The sequence below is a fragment of the Microcebus murinus genome, chromosome 16 (genome assembly GCF_040939455.1).
Source record: "Microcebus murinus isolate Inina chromosome 16, M.murinus_Inina_mat1.0, whole genome shotgun sequence".
In the NCBI taxonomy this organism is placed as follows: Eukaryota; Metazoa; Chordata; class Mammalia; order Primates; family Cheirogaleidae; genus Microcebus; species Microcebus murinus.
This window is the reverse complement of record NC_134119.1, coordinates 33,870,418-33,890,402: the sequence shown is the minus strand read 5'-3', so window position 1 is coordinate 33,890,402 and position 19,985 is coordinate 33,870,418. Positions and strand designations below refer to the sequence as shown.

General features: G+C 39.2%; 1 protein-coding gene across 1 annotated transcript in view; it reads left to right on the top strand.

The window, feature by feature from the left end:
• Window positions 1-19,508, top strand: part of MROH8 (maestro heat like repeat family member 8) — a 64,352-nt gene extending 44,844 nt beyond the window's left edge. Inside the window, exons 14-24 of the mRNA XM_012754956.3 lie at window positions 2,330-2,520; window positions 3,653-3,790; window positions 4,076-4,190; window positions 4,523-4,663; window positions 5,941-6,105; window positions 7,119-7,274; window positions 9,491-9,613; window positions 11,174-11,273; window positions 11,563-11,628; window positions 16,739-16,909; window positions 18,438-19,508. Of these exons, the coding sequence (XP_012610410.2) occupies window positions 2,330-2,520; window positions 3,653-3,790; window positions 4,076-4,190; window positions 4,523-4,663; window positions 5,941-6,105; window positions 7,119-7,274; window positions 9,491-9,613; window positions 11,174-11,273; window positions 11,563-11,628; window positions 16,739-16,887 (1,344 nt within the window). The 3' untranslated portion in view covers window positions 16,888-16,909; window positions 18,438-19,508. The remainder of the gene's footprint in view (window positions 1-2,329; window positions 2,521-3,652; window positions 3,791-4,075; window positions 4,191-4,522; window positions 4,664-5,940; window positions 6,106-7,118; window positions 7,275-9,490; window positions 9,614-11,173; window positions 11,274-11,562; window positions 11,629-16,738; window positions 16,910-18,437) is intronic.
• Window positions 19,509-19,985: the final 477 nt, after the last annotated feature.

Genomic DNA, 19,985 nt, shown 5'->3' with positions numbered 1-19,985 from the left:
AGTTTATTTGTAATTACCTTTTTTTTTTGAGACAGAGTCTCACTTTGTTGCCCAGGCTAGAGTGAGTGCCATGGCATCAGCCTAGCTCACAGCAACCTCAAACTCCTGGGCTCAAGCAATCCTGCTGCCTCAGCCTCCCAAGTAGCTGGGACTACAGGTATGCGCCATCACGCCCGGCTAACTTTTCTATATATATTAGTTGGCCAATTAATTTCTATTTTATAGTAGAGATGGGGTCTCGCTCTTGCTCAGGCTGGTTTCCAACTCCTGACCTTGAGTGATCCTCCTGCCTTGGCCTCCCAGAGTGCTAGGATTACAGGCATGAGCCACCACGCCCAGCTGTAATTACCTTTTTAAAAATAGGTCTTACATGGTACAGAATCATCATTTAATTATCAAGATTCCTATTAAGTGAACATTTTAGAAATTTTCAAATTTTTGCCATTAAAACAATGCTGCTACATGCATACATAAATGTCATATATACTCAATTATTTTCTTAGGCTAAAGTCCATTAAAGGGGAAATTCTAGGTCAATGGACCTACTTAAAGTTTTAGTATTTGTTGCCACATTGTCTGCTAGAAGTTTTGCCCTTCCTCTAGTTGTGTGTGAGGATGCCTTTTACCCATATCCTCACCACACTGAACATTACAGTCTTCTCATCATTGCCTTGCTGATAGTTGAAATAGGAACATACTGTTTAAATAATAATTTTGTTATTGGTAAGGTTGAATACTTGTATGTGTTTTATTTTTTTATTTTTATTTTTATTTTTTTTGAGACAGAGTCTCACTTTGTTGCCCAGGCTAGAGTGAGTGCTGTGGCGTCAGCCTAGCTCACAGCAACCTCAAACTCCTGGGCTCAAGTGATCCTTCTGCCTCAGCCTCCCAAGTAGCTGGGACTACAGGCATGTGCCACCATGCCCAGCAAGTTTTTTTTTTTTTTTTTTATCTATTAGTTGGCCAATTAATTTGTTTCTATTTATAGTAGAGACAAGGTCTCGCTCTTGCTCAGGCTGGTTTCGAACTCCTGACCTCAAGCAATCAATCCTCCCGCCTTGGCCTCCCAGAGTGCTAGGATTACAGGCGTGAGCCACCACGCCTGGCCTGTATGTGTTTTTAATTGGCCAATTATATTTCTTCTTTTGTGACCTACCTGCTCATCTCCTATATACCTGTCCTTCTCAAATTTAATATGCACACAAACCATGATCAGCCGGGGATCTTAGTAAAATCTCTGATAATACCTGTACTCATTTTAAATCAATGAAGCATTTTATTAGCCAGGTGTGGTGGCACATGCCTGTAGTCCCAGCTACTCGGGAGGTTGAGATGGGAGGATCGCTTGAGCCCAGGAGTTTTAGGTTGTAGTGAGCTATGATGATGCCACTGCACTCCAGCCTGGGAGACAGAGTGAGACTCTGTCTCTAAAAAATGAACACATGGCCGGGCGCGGTGGCTCACGCCTGTAATCCTAGCTCTTTGGGAGGCCGAGGCGGGCGGATTGCTCAAGGTCAGGAGTTCAAAACCAGCCTGAGCAAGAGCGAGACCCCGTCTCTACTATAAATAGAAAGAAACTAATTGGCCAACTGATATATATATAAAAAATTAGCCGGGCATGGTGGCGCATGCCTGTAGTCCCAGCTACTCGGGAGGCTGAGACAGAAGGATCGCTCGAGCCCAGGAATTTGAGGTTGCTGTGAGCTAGGCTGACGCCACGGCACTCACTCTAGCCTGGGCAACAAATCGAGACTCTGTCTCAAAAAAAAAAAAAAAAAAAAAAAAAAAAAAATGAACACATGAATAAATAAATCAAATAAAATAAAAGGTAGATTCTGATACAGAAGATCTAGGGTGAGGCTTGAGACTCTTCATTTCTAACCAGCTCACAGGTGATGCCAGTGCTACTAGTATCTGACCCACACTTTGAGTAGCAAGCCTTTTACATTTTTTCTTGCTAATACCTAAGAGAGCATTGTATCTATTAAGAACAACACATTGATGCAAATACTTCTCTGGGTTGTTATTTGTCATCTAACTATGATAAATTTTGCCTTGGTTTTATATTTGTATGTAGTCAGATATGTTCATATTAATAGTTTCCTTTATATCTTCTGGATTTCAAGTCTCCCCTTGCTCTTTGATAACTTTTAATGACCACTGCACTCCTATTACTTTTCCCCTTGGCTTTCATTTTCCTGTACTGACTACCACTGCTGATCTGCCTGTGGGGCAGTAGAGCCAGAAAGCACATTCTGGCACAAACAGCAGTGAAGCCAAAGTGGGATTCAGGTTAGTGCTCAGTTCTGCTCTCTCTTTTCTGTCACAGGCAACAGATGCCCTCTATGAGGTGTTTGTGGGAAATCGTCTCCAAGCAGCTACGTTCCGACTCTTCCCTCAGCTTCTCATGACACTGCTCATCCAGATTCACCATAGCATCGGCCTTACCATGTCTGACATTGCCATCCCAAGTGGTCTGTACCCAGAACAGGAAATGTCTTCAGAGGCCACCCCTTTGAGGTATACCCATTGTGATTGCATCAGTATGAACAGGAACCATTCTGGGCTTTTCATTGGTTGTCTTTGGTTTTATTGATACCAAGGTGAATTTGTCCAGCTGGGTCCAGATGCCCTGCAAAATAATGTGTGATATCATGCCAACTCTTTCCTAATAAATCAAGTCAAGACAGAAACAAGCAAAATAGCCTACACCTACCTCCAAAACTATACTTATCCACTGTGGAATGATTCCTCGTTTCTGCTTTGTTGCATGGAGAGATATTTTTAAATCCCGTTAGGGTCTCAGTAGAAGTTTTTTAGTATTGCTGTAGTACATGGATTTCTTTCAGAGAAAGTACTATAGTGCTATAATATGGCATATGTAAGAACACCAGACTAAGAGTCAGTAGACCTGAGTTTAGTTCTAATTCTTATTTGTCCTTTCAACTAAGCTGTGTACCCTGGGCAAATCTATTGTTCTGTGCCTCAGTTTTCTTATCTGTAAATGAGGGAGTCAGGCAAGGTAATCTCTAAGAAATCTTTCTTTTCTCTGATGCAATGTCCAGGATGACAGTTCAATACGTAGTTTTAAAAGCAGTGGAGCTGCCACATAGTCGAACTGAAAAAAATAAATAAATAAATAAATAAAAGCAGTGGAGAGGCTGGGTGTGGTAGCTCATGCCTGTAATGCTAACACTTTGGGAGTCTGATATGGGAGGAATGCTTGAGGCCAGGAGTTTGACACCAGCCTGGGCAACATAGTAAGATCCTTCATCTATAACAACAACAACAACAAAAAATTAAAAGCAGTGGAGATAGATTTTTTATAGTGTATAAATGATATCTTAATAAAGCTTTACAAAAATAACAGTGAGTGTCTGGTTAGCATTCCAGATCATTTGTTTTATCATAGATTTCTTTCCAAACTCCTGGGGAAAAAGGATTCTATTAATAGTTAAATTTCTTTATCCTGAGAACTTGTGTAAAGAGCCTTCCAAGTTATTAGAGTATTAAGTCTTTTAGGAAATCTAGAAAGGAGAGAATTACCATCCAGCTGTCAATGCCTGGTCCTCCTCAGTGAGAGCAGGGTGATTGTGTGCTTGGAAGTTGGAGAGACCTATTAAATTCACCCATACCATTTTGTTTGATTCAGCTTTGCCATACAGGCTATAAAGACTCTCCTCCTCAGAACATTGTGCTGGCAGGAATTCAACATCATGGAAAAGAATAAAGGATGGACTCTTCTAGAAAGAAAAGATTGCCATCTTCAGGGAGTATTTCTCCTTGCCAAGTAAGGCTTCCTTGTCATGCATATACCCACCTGCTCTAAATTGGCATTGTTTGGGGTATTTATTTCCCTTTTAGTTATCACAGTAACTAAGGTTGAATAACTTTTTCATAATAGAGTGGGCAAATATCCATAATGCCCGGCAAATTTTTCAGAGGTCCTGGCCCTGCCATACCCTCCTGTGTTACCAAAGCTGGGCAAAAACTTCAGAGGGTCCCCAGCCCCAAGAAAATGCCTTCTGTGTAGAAGCATTTCTGAGAGTCATTTTGTGGATGTTCTGTTTTGCAGTGCATTGCGGGAAAAAAATCACTACCTTGCACGTAAGGTCATGTACTTGTTAGTCCCACTTCTTAACCGAGGCAATGATGAACATAAACTCACATCTGCGGGCTTTTTTGTGGAGGTAAGACTGATTCTTTAGAAGCTGGATTCGGGAAGCATATAAAGCAGCAGTACCTGCCTTCCTAGGCCATATCCAACAGAATAGAAGGCTGGGATCTATTTCAGGTGTGGGATAGAAATATTTTTCATATTCAAGCCTATTGAAATTCTTCTTTCCACACATTCATTATTTGGTATTCTTTATGTACCTATAGGGCTTCACCATGTAGTGTATGTGCTGTACTGTAGAAATTTCAAAGGAAAATAGAGATCGTTAAGTTAGTGGGAAGGTAGCTCCCCTCGTGAAAAAAGGCTTGAAGGTAATTGCCTTGGCGCATTTCTGGGTTCTTTCAGCTTCTCCAGAGTCCGGTGGCTAGACGACTGCCTGGCATATACTCCATTGCCCGCTTGAAAGACTGGCTACATCATGGAAATAATCTTTTTAGGATACTTGCCCTGAGGGGACTGCACAATCTTGTCAGACACCAGGAGATGGTAGGAGGAGCCCTCAGAGCATTGATTCTTAAGTCACAGATAAAATACCCCAAAAAGATACTAAAGAAACTAATATGGCTGAGGAGGAAAATTGGGTAGCCTGGGGACAGGAGTGGGTGGGAGAAGGTCTTTTTTGCCGCACATCCTTTTGAACCATTTGAATTTGTACCTACCAAATATGCAAGTACTAACTATTAAAAATTTAATGAAACTAAAATAAATAAACAAAAATTACAAGTTACATATATTCATAATATTTGGCACCTGAAATTTGTGTGAGAAGTATGCTCATCATCATCACAACCTGGATAACATTCAGGTATCCTCTTATGCCTTGGGTATATCTGAAGCAAAAATGACAAATGTTAATATATATTAATTCTGGTTTATTATCCAATTAATATCCATTGCTTTATTCTACTTACTTTTTTACATCAATTTTTTAAATTTTACAACCCTGAGACTGCTTCCTTTCATGAGTTTAGAAGAGCAGAATCCCAATTCAGAAGGTGAAGGACCCCTAAGCGTCCTTAGTCAATTTCTGCTTGAATTCCTGCCAAGGGGTCTTTGAGCCTCTGTTTGGATACCTTCCATATTTGGGAACTCATTATAACCTGAGATAGCTGTTCCACTTTCATCGTTAGGAGAACTCTTCCTTACAGTGAGCCCAGGTCCACATCCCTAGATCTTCCCTGCCTGATCCTACTTCTGCCCTGTGAGGCAACTCACGACATCTCTGCCCTCCCCTACATGTCAGGCCTGCCAATACTGAGAGAGGACAGTCATGACCTCTTCTTCTCCATTCTGGACTAGCCAGCCCTACCAAAAATTTAGTAAGCACTACATACCGAGTAAAGGTGGGGAGACCTCCCTTTGGTACCAGGTGACATGGTGTCAGGAAAGGAGGTGATGGCTGGGCGCGGTGGCTCACGCCTGTAATCCTAGCACTCTAGGAGGCTGAGGTGGGAGGATTGCTCGATGTCAGGAGTTCGAAACCAGCCTGAGCAAGAGCAAGACCCCGTCTCTACTATAAATAGAAACAAATTAATTGGCCAACTAATAGATATAGAAAAACTCAGGCAAGCATGGTGGCACATGCCTGTAGTCCCAGCTACTCGGGAGGCTGAGGCAGGAGGATTGCTTGAGCCCAGGAGATTGAGCTAGGCTGTGAGCGAGGCTGATGCCACGGCACTCACTCTAGCCTGGGCAACAAAGTGAGACTCTGTCTCAAAAAAAAAAAAAAGAAAGGAAGTGATGCATTTCTGTTGGATACACAGAAGGAAGACATCAGGAGCCTGTTGCCATGCATCTTAGACAGCTTATGTGAAACCGATGAGGAGATTGTTTTGTTGGCCATCCAGATACTCCTGCGGCTTGTCGGGACAATGGATTTCACTACCCTGGCTGCCATGATGAGGACCCTGTATTCCTTATTTGGTGATGTAAGACAATGGGAAAGGAGAGACTTTCGGGGAGAGGGTGGTAATTGGCATAACAGGGAGCAGAAGTTGGAATGGTAGTAAGTATATTCTATTTTATATAGGACTTTTACTTTCAGAGCATTTTCAAATCTCCTGTCTTAAGACCCTTCCAGGTAACCTGCAATGTTGGTAGGGCTAATGTTATTGGTTTTTTTAGATAAAAAGCTGAGACATAGAAACTTGCTAAGGTACTATCCTACTTCGTGGGATGAGGAAGGAGAAAACATTGTCTTTCTTTTCAAGAATCAGAACTGGGTCAAGATGGTTGGGAGTGGTGGCTTACACCTGTAATCCTAGCACTTTGGGAGGCCAAAGCAGGAGGATCACTTGAGGCCAGGAGTTTGAAACCAGCCTGAGCAACATAGCCAGACCCTATTCTATAAAAAAAAAAAATAGAAAAAATTAGCTGTGTGTGGTGGCACATCCCTGTAGTCCCAGCTACTTGGGAGGCTGAGGCAGGAGGATCCCTTGAGCCCAGGAGTTTGAGTTTGCTGTGAGCTGTGATGATGCTGCAGCCTCTGTGACAGAGCAAGTCCATGTCTCAAAAAAAAAAAAAAAAAAAAAAAAAAAAAGATGGTGTAGTGTACTTATGTCCTTATCCAAAATCCCATTTATTTTTCAAAAAGAAATACATGGAGTACAATGACCAGCATCCTTGGAAGAGTAAAACATACCAAAGCTGGGATAGGCTGGGATTTTGAATTTCAGCAAAATAGCCTGTGTGGATGGTTAATACCACTATCAGGTGCAAGCTTTGTGGACTGCAAGTGGGACTGTGCCTGTTTCTCATTTATAGAGTGAGAGAGTGCCCAAATAGCAAGTCTTACTATCTTCACATATTTGATTTCTTGCCCTCAGCTACATACAGCTAAGTAGCCTAATGTTAGGACTGGCTTTTCAGCCCACCCAGAATTCTTATAAGCTAAGCATGGAGATGTTCAATGGGTTGCTTCCGTTTGATACTCCTTTTATAGGTGAGACCTGATGTTCATCGTTTGTCCATGGTTCTCTTTGGAGCTTCCATAAAGTCTGTGAAATACTCAGATAAGAAGAATATAGAGAATCAAGTCCTGGACAGCTTGGTCCCGCTACTTTTGTACTCTCAGGATGAAAATGATGCAGTTGCTGAGGTGATGCCTACTATTAACTTCTTTTAGTCCTGAATAACTTCAAATCCCCAACCAGCTCTGCACATAAGCATTCATATCTTTGTGGGCAGGGACTTTGTAGTACTGTCTTTATTCCCCATTCACTCTGGCCCAGAGCTACCTTTCAATGATTTTGCCTAAGTAAATTGTGTAGAAAATCTTACTTCTTATTTCTATATCACAAATTATAGTCCTTTGTGGATAAGAATGGTGTATTATCCTTCTTTGTAGCCCCTTTCCTGATATTCAGCCTGGCAGAGAGCCCTACATACAGCACCCAATCAACAAGCTCTTTTGTTGATGACAATGATAATATTCTATTATATTTCTATTTCACTTCAAGAACTGCCTCATAGCCTTGAGATTTGTGTTGGGGCTAAGTCAGACATAGTAGCTTCTCTGACAATCTGGAGAGGACTTTACCTCTCCTTGATCTTCCAAGGTTTTTTGCCATAAGAGTTGGGGTTTTCCATTTAAGCCATCTAAATCTTAACTAGGTGGTGGGTGGGAGGTTGGAATGTTGTCATTGTTAGTAATGTTCCTCACTTCAGAAATCTGTCCATTCCAAGGTGCTAACCTTGACCACCAGTTGCAGCAACCCAGGAAGGTCTAGACCTCAAGGATTCTGGGAAAATGCCAGAGCTCTCACCTCCCTATCCCCCCCTATACAGAAATGAAAGTTCAAGGTTTCAGGTAGAAACAGGACTTAAGATTAAGGTGGGCCCTGGCACCTTGTTATGAGGAAAGTTTTATGGCTCTATAGCTATAAATATGAAGTATTTTAGACTCCCATAAAGTAAAGAGCAGAGCTTCCCAATTAAGTGATGGGGAAGTATACTTTGCAGGGGTTACAGATATACAGAGGTATTGACACCCCACTCTTACTGGCCAGCCCTCAGCCGTCAGGAAAGGCCTAGAGCAGCCATGGCTCTGGGCTTATTTTCCTTCAAGCCTTAAACAACCTCTAGCCTCCTTCCGGGCTCCTCAGAAAGTAGTCTAAGCAGAGAGGAGGGTGTCTGATGTACGATGAGTTAGGAGCCACTGGCACGGAGAACATAACACACACCCATATATCCACCACCCACTCTAAGTAATAAAACAGGAATAAATCATATACCCATCTCCAGTTAAATTTCGCCAAGAACTATCATCCTGAATCTTATTTTCATCATTCCTCTGGTAATATTTTTTCATGTTTTAAAACTTTATATGTTGTATCATTCTACAGATTGTTCAGTATCTTGCTTTTTTATTTGTTTAACATTATATTTATGAGATTTATCTATGTTGTATAACTCTAGTTTATTTATTTTCACTGCTATGTAAAATTCTATTGTATGAATAATCTACAACTTATCCCGTTATCCTATTCCTGGACATTTAGATAGTTTTCCATTTTTCATGATCACAATGCTGCAATGAGCATTCTTATATATATTTCCTGTGTACATATATGAGAGTTTCTTGAGGACATAAACCCAGAAGTAGAATATCTGGGTATTTTAACTTTACTAGATATTTATAGATTACTAAACCAAGCAGCTGAACTAATTTTTATTTTTATCAGTCCCCAAAGGAATTTGTATGGTCCAAATATTTAGTGAACCTGAGATGAAGTACTAGCTTGGAGACTCATCAGAAGTGTTATGTGGTGCGTGGGAGGCATTCTGAGAGCCCTGAACTAGAGAGAAGGCCCACTTGGCTAAATCTTGCTTAAGTATCTGGATCAGGAAGGGATCAATACTCTCTTTAGTTGCTTCCAACCCAGAGATGCCACAAGGGCAAGAAGTCAGGAGCTATACTTTCCTGTGTATAGTGACAGAAAATTGACGTGGGAGCAGCAAGCAGGGGCGAAAGCTTTATCTCCAGAGCACAGGGTAGTGGGAATCCCTGCCCAAATCTGTGATCTGGGGATTCCATCTGACACTTTTGCCCAGGACCAATGATTTCTACATCCTCCCCAGAACGGTGGAGGTTTTATGCATCCACTCTAGGGACTGTCTGGGGAAGTGGGAGGAGAAGGGCAGGATTCTGGTTCCTTGCCACCCCTCCACTCACTTCAACCAGGGTAATTCTGAGCTTATCAGCTTTCCATATTGGACTTTAGTATCAGTATTGAAGAAACTTTAGTATTGAAGAAACATTACGTCAGCTAGAAAAGGTTTGAAAATGCTGATTTATGATCATCTTTTTCACAGGAGAGCAGGCGAGTCCTAACTGTATGTGCCCAGTTCCTGAAGTGGAGGCTGCCCCAGGGAGTATACTGCAAAGAGCCCTGGTACATCAAACCTACTGAAGCTAGAACAGTCTGCAAATTCTTTGTATGTGTGCAATAATGGTTTTGTTAGCTCTTTAACATGCTGACATATTTATTTTTTTCTGACATAGTTTTTAGTGAAAGAACGTGGCATACAGGAAACATGTTCCATCCCTATCAACATCAGATTTGATATCTAGGAACTGTTTTGTATTGTGGACCTATTTTTCTATGGCTGCCTCCCATTTGAGCACAGACTTTCTTTCTTTCTTTCTTTCTTTCTTTTTTTTTTTTTTTTCACTTTAAATCAAAAGCTATACAAACTTACTTTCCATTATCATGCTTACTCACAAAAAAGACTGGTGAGTTCTTGGGAGCCCTACTAACCTGGGTCAGAGGTGATAGTATATGGTGATAGCCTATAAGGTCAGGCTGATAGTATATGCTCAAAAAATAATTATTAGACTGAATTGAAATGGAGTTATGTGTTACCTATACAACTATCTCTAATCCTTTCCTCAAATATAGTGGATCGATTTATTCTATCAGAGCATGTTCAGGGAGTCCCAAGCAAAGAGCTGTCATGCAGTGTGGCCATGCAACATGATGGCAGCATGCCACTGGCTTTACCAAGACCTAGATCGCATCCTTTCTCCTCACAAACTCGACAAAGGCTACTGTGGCTGATCTCGGGCAAGCATGAGCCACAATAACCTCAGAATGCCCATCCATGATTTTCTAGAAATTGGCCCTAAAACCACTTGGCTTCTACTATGAAGACCCTAAGACTGACTGTTCTAGGTATCTTCCATACATATTGCCTGTTTAGGACCCAGAGCAGGTTCCTGTGATCAGACTTGCAGTTCCCTCATGTTAGGCTTTCTAGTAGGGGGTATCTCTCTGACCTGCAGCCAGACCTATAGCTGATGCAGTGATGAATGTATTTACAGCAGGAAATTTAGTGCTATCAGTGGATAAAACTACAAGGTGTCCATGTTAACTAAATAAGTTCTATAAGAACAAATTCCTGTTTCCCCCTCTCCTATTCCTGAGGTGCCTGTCCGTATGTGAGATCCACTGAGAGGTGCATTCATTCACCCAATAGGCACAACAAATCCAGTGTGCAATAAGCCATGGAGAACCAAAGGATTAAAACTTCCTGAGGGGAGCTTGCAAACTAGTAAGGGAGATAAAACCTCCATGGAAAATTAAATAAAAACTCAATGTGGAAAATAATACATGCCAAGAGAGGAGTACCTGCAAAATGCTCGAAGCAGGGTTAGCTCAGGCAGGCAGGTGGTTGGGAAAGAGCTCATAGGGCAGCAGAGCTCAAGATGGAGCTTAGAGAACAAAGGCTTAGATACAGAGGAGCCAGGGTGGCTTTGGAAGCATTATAGGCACAACATGTGGCATGGGTGGGTGTGAACAAGAGGTATTCAGAGGATTTAACTTGGTCCAGGAGCTTGTCAATTGTGATATAATACTTATTCAGAAACTGCAGTTATTTCAAATACTGCTACACTCTATATCTGATACAGTCCCTGCCCCCAGAAACTATGGTGCGGCTAATGAAAATAGTGTTGCTACTTCACTGCTTTGTACTCTTACTTTTTTCCCCACTTAGGGAAAAAAATGCAAGGGGAAAATTAACATCCTAGCCCAAACATTGATGTACTCCAAGAATGCAAAACTTCCCATCAGGAGATCAGCAGTCATGTTTGTAGGTACAAAGAAAATCCTTTCATTTCCACTGTCACTTTTGTCCTCTACTTTCCTAAATTGTAGTATCCCCATTCTTTATGAAGATGACCTTGAAAATATTTCTAGGAGAAAGGGGCTATGGTACCTATAGGTAACTACCAGGCACTTGGAAGTCCAGTTTTGGAATCTGCCTAATTATGAAAAGGCCAATTCTACAAGCTGCATAGATTTTTCAATGATAAAAACTCTTAGGTATTAATTTCCTAGAGCAAAAGCCAGATCACAGACTCACTGACTTTATCTTCCATTTAGGGCTCTTATCAAAGTATACAGATCGCAGTGAGCTCAGGATGAAGGGTACTGACTGGATAGAGGACGGTAAGTGGTAACAGTCCTTGAATTTGGAGTACATCCATATTTTGGAATTTATCTGAGTCAGTGACTGTGGGCAGGCTCTGTAGCAGAGCCGAGACTCTTGAAATCTGGAGTGCCTGACTTTGCAACAATAAAGCCCTTGGAGATTTCATCTGAATGACAGTCTCATCCCAGTCCAGTTCCCCTTTTAGGAAAGGACATAACCCTATTTGTCTGGAAACTAGCTTTAATGAATATCTCAGGGATATTTCCTGAACCTTGTCTGCCAGGAAATAAGACAGTACCTACAAATAATAGTAGGTTATTAAATATGAAATGTTCAATTTCTAAACAAAAACGTACTTTATTATATCTCAAACAAGAAGCAGTACAATTAACCAAAATATGCACCTAAATTATCGACACAGTTTTGCCATCTTAACAGTAACTCATTTATGCCAGCAGCAAAGAAGCCTGGAGAGTGATGGTGATGAAATTGCAAAAGGTACTTTCTACAGCTTGTCGAGAATTGACTATTTTTCCTTGCAAGAAATGGTCCAAAGCCTGGAAGGAGTGGTAGCCCATTGGTGCAAGATCTGGTGAATACAGTGCATGACAGAGAGTTTCCAAGTCCAGGTGCTGTAGTTTGGGCAGCATTGCTTGTGTGACATAAGGTCGCGTGTTGTCTTGCAAGAGGATTGGACTGTCTCTATTGACCAATCTTGGCTGCTTAATTGCAAGCATCCTCATCATTTCATCCAATCGGTTGCTGTAGACATCTGCTGTTATCAGTTGACCAGGTTTCATGAAGCTGCAGTGGATAATACCAGTGCTAGACCATTAAACAGACACCATTAGCTTTTTTTGATGAATATTCGGTTTTGGACTGTATTTCAGCACTTCATCTTTATCCAACCATTGTGCCAAACACTTGGGATTATCAAAAAGAATCCATTTTTCATCACACATAACAATACTGTGTAGAAATTATTCATCTTTATGTCATGACAGCAAAGAAAGGCAAGCTTTGAGATGATTTCTCTTTTGATGCTTGTTTAATTAATGCAGAATCCACCTATCCAGCTTCTTTACCTTGACAATTTGTTCCAAATGGTCCAATATTGTTGGAATAGTAACATCAAACCTTGCTGCTAATTTATGCTAATTATGCATAATTTATGCACAGTTGAGATGGATTCACTTCCACTATAGCTTTAAGCTCATCATTATCCACCTTAGTCTCAGGTTGCCCACATGGCTAATTTTCAAGATTAAAATCACCAAAACAGAACATCTCAAACCATTGACATACCATGCATTCATTAGTCACATCCTTCCCAAATACTTTGTTGATATTTTGAGCTGTCTGCACTGCATTGGTTCCACAACGGAACTCATATTCAAAAATAACACAAATTTTTGACTTATCCATGGTTTTACAAAAATTGCTCCAGAAAAAAACTTGAAAGATAATCACAAGCCAAAATATGTATTTAAAAGACTGAGGATGTACCTTTACAATAAAAATAAGACAAGAAGTGTCAAACTGATATGTCAGAGATATCAACTGTCAAACTTAGCACTTAAGGAAATCAGACATTTCATACTTAATAACCTAAATATCTTGGTAAATTATGATGATACCTCACAAGTACCACAGAGATGACTACAGCACTATTTTCTATAAGTGGTTATTTTTAAAGTGGCAGGACTTGGTAACAGAGATGTTTTAAGTCATATAAGGCTACCATCATGCAAATGGTTTCCGAATTGTCAATGAGTGAAATTGTTCTATTATTGTACAGCTCTGCTATACAATTCAGTGCTCAAAGAATTATTTATTCCCACTTAAGGAGTAGTCCTACAACTAGAAAAAGACATGAAATGCTAAGTTTCACAATCTAAAATTATTACTTTGAGAACCAAATCAAAATCCTGAACAGGCTGGACTCAGTGGCTCATGCCTGTAATCCCAGCACTTTGGGAGGCTGAGGCAGGAGAATCGCTTGAGGCCATGAGTTTAAGACTAGAGACTGTGTCTCTATAAAATTAAAAAAAAAAGTGTGTATGTGTGTGTATATATATATATATATATATATATATCAGCTGGGCATGGTGGCATGCACCTATAATGTTAGCTACTAGGGAGGCTGAATCAGCAGGATCATTTGACCCCAGGAGTTCAAGACTGCAGTGAGCTGTGATCATGCTACTGCACTCCAGCCTGGGCAACAGAGCAAGACTTTGTTTAAAAAAAAAAATCCCGAACAATTCATTACTTCTAAAATACAAACATATAACTGGTAAAACAGCTAGGCACTAAAGCTTATTTAAGGAAGATCATGCCACTTTTCTCTACAATTTCCCACTTCCTCACAGATATCTGAAGCAAAAAGAAAGAAAAAAGCTATGTAGATTATTCCCTTGTCTAGACCAATGTCCAGAAGAGTTTTTCCTAGGTTTTCTTCTAGTATTTTTATAGTTTTCAGTCTTACATTCACGTCTTTAATCCATCTTGAGTTGATTTTGTATATGGTAAGAGATGGGGATCCAGTTTCATTCTTCTGTTTATAGCAATCCAGTTTTCCCAGCACAATTTATTGAAAAGGGTATGCCCAGTGTATGTTTGTCAACTTTGTTGAAGATCAGTTGCTTATAAGTGTGTGGCTTTATTTCTGGGTTCTCTAGTCTGTTCTGTTGATCTGTTTGTCTTTTATGACTTTTTTTTTTCCTTCAAGACAGGATCTAACTCTGTTACCCAGGCTGGATTGCAGTGGCCTGATCATAGCTCACTGCAGCCTCGATCTTCTGGGCTCAAACCATCTTCCTGCCTCAGCCTCCTGCTTAGCTGGGACTACAGGCACATGCCACCATGCCCTGATAATTTTTTAAATACTTTTGGGAGAGACAGGGTCTTGCTATGTTGCCTAGGCTGGTCTTGAACTCCTGGCCTCAAGTAATCCTCTGCCTTGGCCTCCCAAAGTGTTGGGTTTACAGGCGTGAGCCACTGCGCATGGCCTATGTGTCTTTTTTTTTTTTTTTTTTTTTTTTAGAGATGGGGGTCTCACTATGTTGCCACGGCTGGTCTTGAATTCCTGACCTCAAGCAATCCTCTGCCTTGGCCTCCCAAAGTGCTGGGATTAAGGTATGAGCCACCACACCCAGCCAATGTCTATTTTTACACCAATGCCATGCTGTTTTGGTTACTATTATCTTATAGTCTAATTTGAAGTCAGGCAATGTGATGCCTCCAGTGTTGTTCTTTTTGTTTAAGATTGCTTTGGCTATTTGGACCCTTTTTGGTTCCATATGAACTTCAGTGTTGTTTTTTCTAATTCTGTGAAAAATGACTTTGGTATTTTAATAGGAATTCCATTGAACCTGTAAATTGCTTTAGGCAGTATAGTCATTTAACAATATAAATCTTCTGACACATGAACATGGGATATTTTTCCATTTATTTGTGTCACAAAGATTACCAAATTACATTCAATATTGATGTGTTAAGGGAAAACTGACATTATACACTGGGCTTGAATGAACATAAATTGATATTTCTTTTTTTCTAATTTAAAGACATAGAGTCTTGCTCTGTCACCCAGGCATTGAATTGAATCAACAATTCAAGTACAGTGGCGCAATCATAGCTCACTGCAGCCTTCAACTCCTGGGCTCAAACCATCCTTCTGCCTCAGCCTCCCAAGTAGCTGGGACTACAGTTGCACACCACAATTTCCAGCTAATTTTTAAAGTTTTACAAAAATTTTTTAGAGTCTCACTACGTTACCCAAACTACTTTCAAACTGCTGGACTCAAGCAATCCTCCCAGCTCAGCCTCCCAAGTCACTGGAATTACAGGTGTGAGCCACAGTGCCTGGCTCATAAATTGATACTTTTTAATAGGGAAGTTTGGCAGTATGTTTCAAAATCCATTAATATAATAATATACCTTGATTCTTTGGGAATTTAACCTATGAAAATAAGTAAAAATAGTTCCAGAAATGTTCATTTTTGTGTTATTAATATTTAGAATAGTGAAAATAGGAAATATTCTTGATTGGAAGGGATAGAGAACTAGTTAAATTATAGCATATCCATATTGTAGAATTATATACAGGTTAAGCATCCGCAATCTAAAATCCCAAATCTGAAATGCTCTAAAATCAGAAACTCTTTGAGCACTGACATGACACCACAAGGAGAAAATTTGGTACCTGACCTCATGTGACCAGCTGCAGTCAAAAGTCAAAACAAAGTCAAAATTTTATTTCATGCACAAAATTATTTAAAATAGTGTGTAAAATTGCCTTCAGGTTATATGCATAAGATGTATGTGAAACAAATCAATTTTGTGTTTGAACTTGGGTCTTATACTCAAGATAGCTGATTATATATATGTAGATATTCCAAAATCTGAAAAAATCCAAAGCACTTCTGATCTCAAGCATTTTGGATTAGGGATACTCAATCTGAATAGTCATGAAAATATTTCAGAAGAATTTTTAAATGACTCATATAAATGATGATGTGATATCATTAAATAAAACCAGCAATTATTATGTCATATGGTTCCATTCAGACAAAAAAATAAAAGCTTACATATGTAAAGAAATGCATAGAAAAAAAGATCAGAAAGATATACACTCAAAATAACAGTAGTTATTTCTAGATAATAGGATTATGGGTAACTGATTTTCTTCTCATGCTTGCATGTATTGTCTAAATTTTCTACATAATGAACATGTATTTCTTTGGCAATAAGAAAACACAAAAACTAAAAGTTTTTAAAAAATTAAAAGGGAACAGTGATTTAAGAGTTATATCTAGGACCAACACAGGAATTTAGAGATTAACATTAGACATGGCTTAGCAGGTCCAGATAATTTGACTTTAAGTAGACTTCTTAGAATGTGATTATTGCAAAGGAGTGAAATATTTGGCAACTCAGAAACCAGTAAATTTTGTAGGTCAAAACTAAAATCGATTCACTGATAAACTTTTAGACAGAGATTTAGACAAAGTTGGCCCTTTATGTGAGCTGCTACGGGCATGTGGGCTTTTTGGTGTCTAGACCAGTGTTCATTTCCATAGATCTCAGGAGATTTCTCCTCCAACCTGGTTTTCCTGCCACTAGATCTGAGAGGTCTGCTGCAAGACCCCGAACCCTCTCTGCGCGTCATCGCATCCCAGGCTCTGTACCAAGTCCAGAAGGTGAGGGCTGAGCCAGAACCTGAGCAAACGGTTTGCTGGTTGAGGAAGCTCATGGGCTGTCTTCCTACCTAGAAATGCATCACAAGCAAGTCAGGTAAAACTTAATCATTTTAGAAACCACAGAAGCAACTAATGCTCCATTTTTTTTCAGGCTTAAAAATGCCAGCATGAAAATACTTCCACCCATTTAATTTCTTCCAACATGTTTTGTGTTATCAAAAACCTTTAAGGAATTAGAAGATATAGGGAAGGGCAGCCCTTAGTTTAAATTTGCAGATACAGTGAAAAATCTACTGAGTGTTTTAGGCATACCAGAAGATTTATAAAGTTCCAGTCTTGATCAACAATTCAAGGACAGCTTCAAAAGAGAGTCTAAATAAATGTTAATGTTATAGTGTTCATATTATTGGCTCTTTTTCCAATTCCCAGTCTCCTTAATTGTCAAATAATCTTAAGAATAAAATAACAACCCATTTTTATACTTTTATATTTAATGATATATTTTTACAAAATCCGTTATGGCCTTTCTTCTTCCTTTTCCTTTCCCTTAAGGGTTTTCAAATCTTTGAGCAATAAATAAATAAATAAATAATAAAAAATAAAATAAATCTCCAAGCAAGAAAAATTTCCAAACTGGTATAATGCTAAGTCTATCCCAATATATGTAATTTTCCTCTCCTTCTCCCCTTTTTTTTCTGCTTTCCTGATTATCTCTCCTACAACTGTTTTCAGATCCTCAAATGGCTCTAGGATAGGAATTATTATTTGTTGAGTACCCACTATCTGCTTTAAGCATAGATGAAGAAAATTTTCTTACAAGCAGAAATTTTCCGGAAGACAGATCAGTTTGTGTTGGGTGAAGACTTCAAAATACTGCATGTGGAAGCAGGGGAAGCCCCCAAGGCACACTGGACTAATTAGAAATGGTTACTGTCAGTCCAATTCTCAGGCTCTTGTTTTGTTGAGGAACATAAGCAGAGAATCAGAGCTGAACTATCTAGGGCAATGGAGTGGCTCTTAGAGAGGTGGTATGGGAAAGGAGAAAAGAAATGGCACAACTGGCAGATGAAGAATAGAGATCCAGTGGTGAACTGCATTAAGTTTTTGTTGTACAGTGAGCAATATGAACCCTTATTCACCCCCCACACCTTTCACCCCATCCCTCTGCCAAGACATCTTTAGGAATAAATTTCTTCATGATTTATAGTGAGTTGGATTTGTTTTGATATATGCCACATGCCAAATGTGGCTTCAAGGTAATCACTGCCCAAGAGAGTTCTTTATATCTGGGGCCAGCAAGAGTTTTGAGCTGAAAAGCAGCCCCCAGTTGCTTGATGGATTAAATCTTTACTCTCAAGCAGAGCTAAGAGTACACCTTGAGAGTAGTGACTAGATGCTAACTTTCAACACAAAGCGCACGCTTGAGCTCTATGCATCCCTTGCTGTATTTTCCTTGGCCTCATTATGTGCAGCCAACTCTGCTATCTACTTTTGAATCCATTTTGTGGCTTACCCAATAAAAATGAATAATGTTTATTGAGTGCTTACAATGAGCCAAACTCTGATCTAGGTACATTCTATACTAACATCTTTTATTCCTTGTAACCATCTCCATTTTATAGGTGGGGAAGATGCGGAACCAAACATGAAAGTGACTTGCCCAAGGTTGCACAACTAGTAAATAGCAAAGCCAAGGAGTCTGGCTCCAAAGCCATGATTCATCTGCTCTGCTCTTCTCCAATCTTACTCTTTCCTGCTAATGTGAATAAATGCAGATCTACTCTACAATTAGTCTTAGTTCCTGAACTCAAGCCCCAAACAAACACATGTAATCAAACAAACGTTATAAACGGATATTGAGCCTCAAATAGTTTATCAAATACAAAGGTTGAACACTTCTTCCTCAAAAGTTAGTGTACATTATTTTATTTCTTAATAGGGTAGAATACATATCCTATACTGTAGAGAAAGAAAGTGGAGTTAGAGTAAAAAGTGGTAGTTATTCTTGAAGAATACTTTTTTAGTCCTTGGTTTGATCTCATGAACTATCCCTGTCTCACAACAGAAAACAGACCTCTGGTGACTGGAATACACTTAAATTTAAATTTTTATATTTAAAAATGAATGAATTTATTTTTTTTCAAATCCAAAAACTTAAGGGGTTTATGCTTTCAGGGGCTAGTTTTAGGCTACAGTTTAAATCTCCAGTGACATGTAGGAGTTTGACTGAATCCTTTCTGTTTGCTATTCATTTTTATGCTAGAGTCCATTTCCCTCCAGGTGGAGAGTTATTTTCTGAGTGATACCACCAACAGGGGATAACAAGCACAACAATGCGTATTCTATTTTATTTGTGATTTATTGGGTTAAAATTCACAGAGAGCATCCATAAAGAGACAGAGAAGTAAAGTATTCTTTACTGAACTACCTCAACAGTTGGGAAGAGCTGAAGAAGTACTTAATAGTGATTACATTAACAAGTCTTTTTAGTCCAGATAGCACCATTATTTTTATATAAGGCTGTCCTCAGAAATAGGTTTATATTTTTATGGGATTTATAAAATATACAAAACAAAAATTTCTAGGTATTAATATTGTTAAAACATATTGAAATAAAAGTTCAATATAATAGTATGTCACTTTGGCTTTATTTTCATCCACATAGTATTAAAATGTATTCTTCATCATCTATTACTGGCTTATCTGTGTCTTTATTATTTTAGATTCTTACTTTTTTTACTTTAAATATTCTCTCCTTTATAATAAGACATTATTTTATAAGAAATTCTTTTTTTCTCTTATTGAAAGATTAAACTGTCATGTAGTAAAAGATGGGATTGAGGAAGGGGAGATTCTTTTAGACACCAGCCCTGGCAAGTAAAACTATACTAGGTAAAATCACAAAATAGGTCAAGTCTCTTTGCCCCTTCAGGTTTCCCCCTCCATTTTCCCATCTTTTTGGCTCCATGCTCCTTTTTCTGTGTCTCCTTCTCAGGAAAGGATCTGATGAACTCACCCTTATTTGTAAATGATTAATAATGCAATGTTTAATGAAGTCAACACTTTCCAAAGAGTCTTTTTTTTTTTTTTTTAATATATGCTACTGGGGTTAAAACCAAAGAGTCTTTTTAACAGGATAGAGTTCTTAAGCCAAAGGCATGAACCTCTAA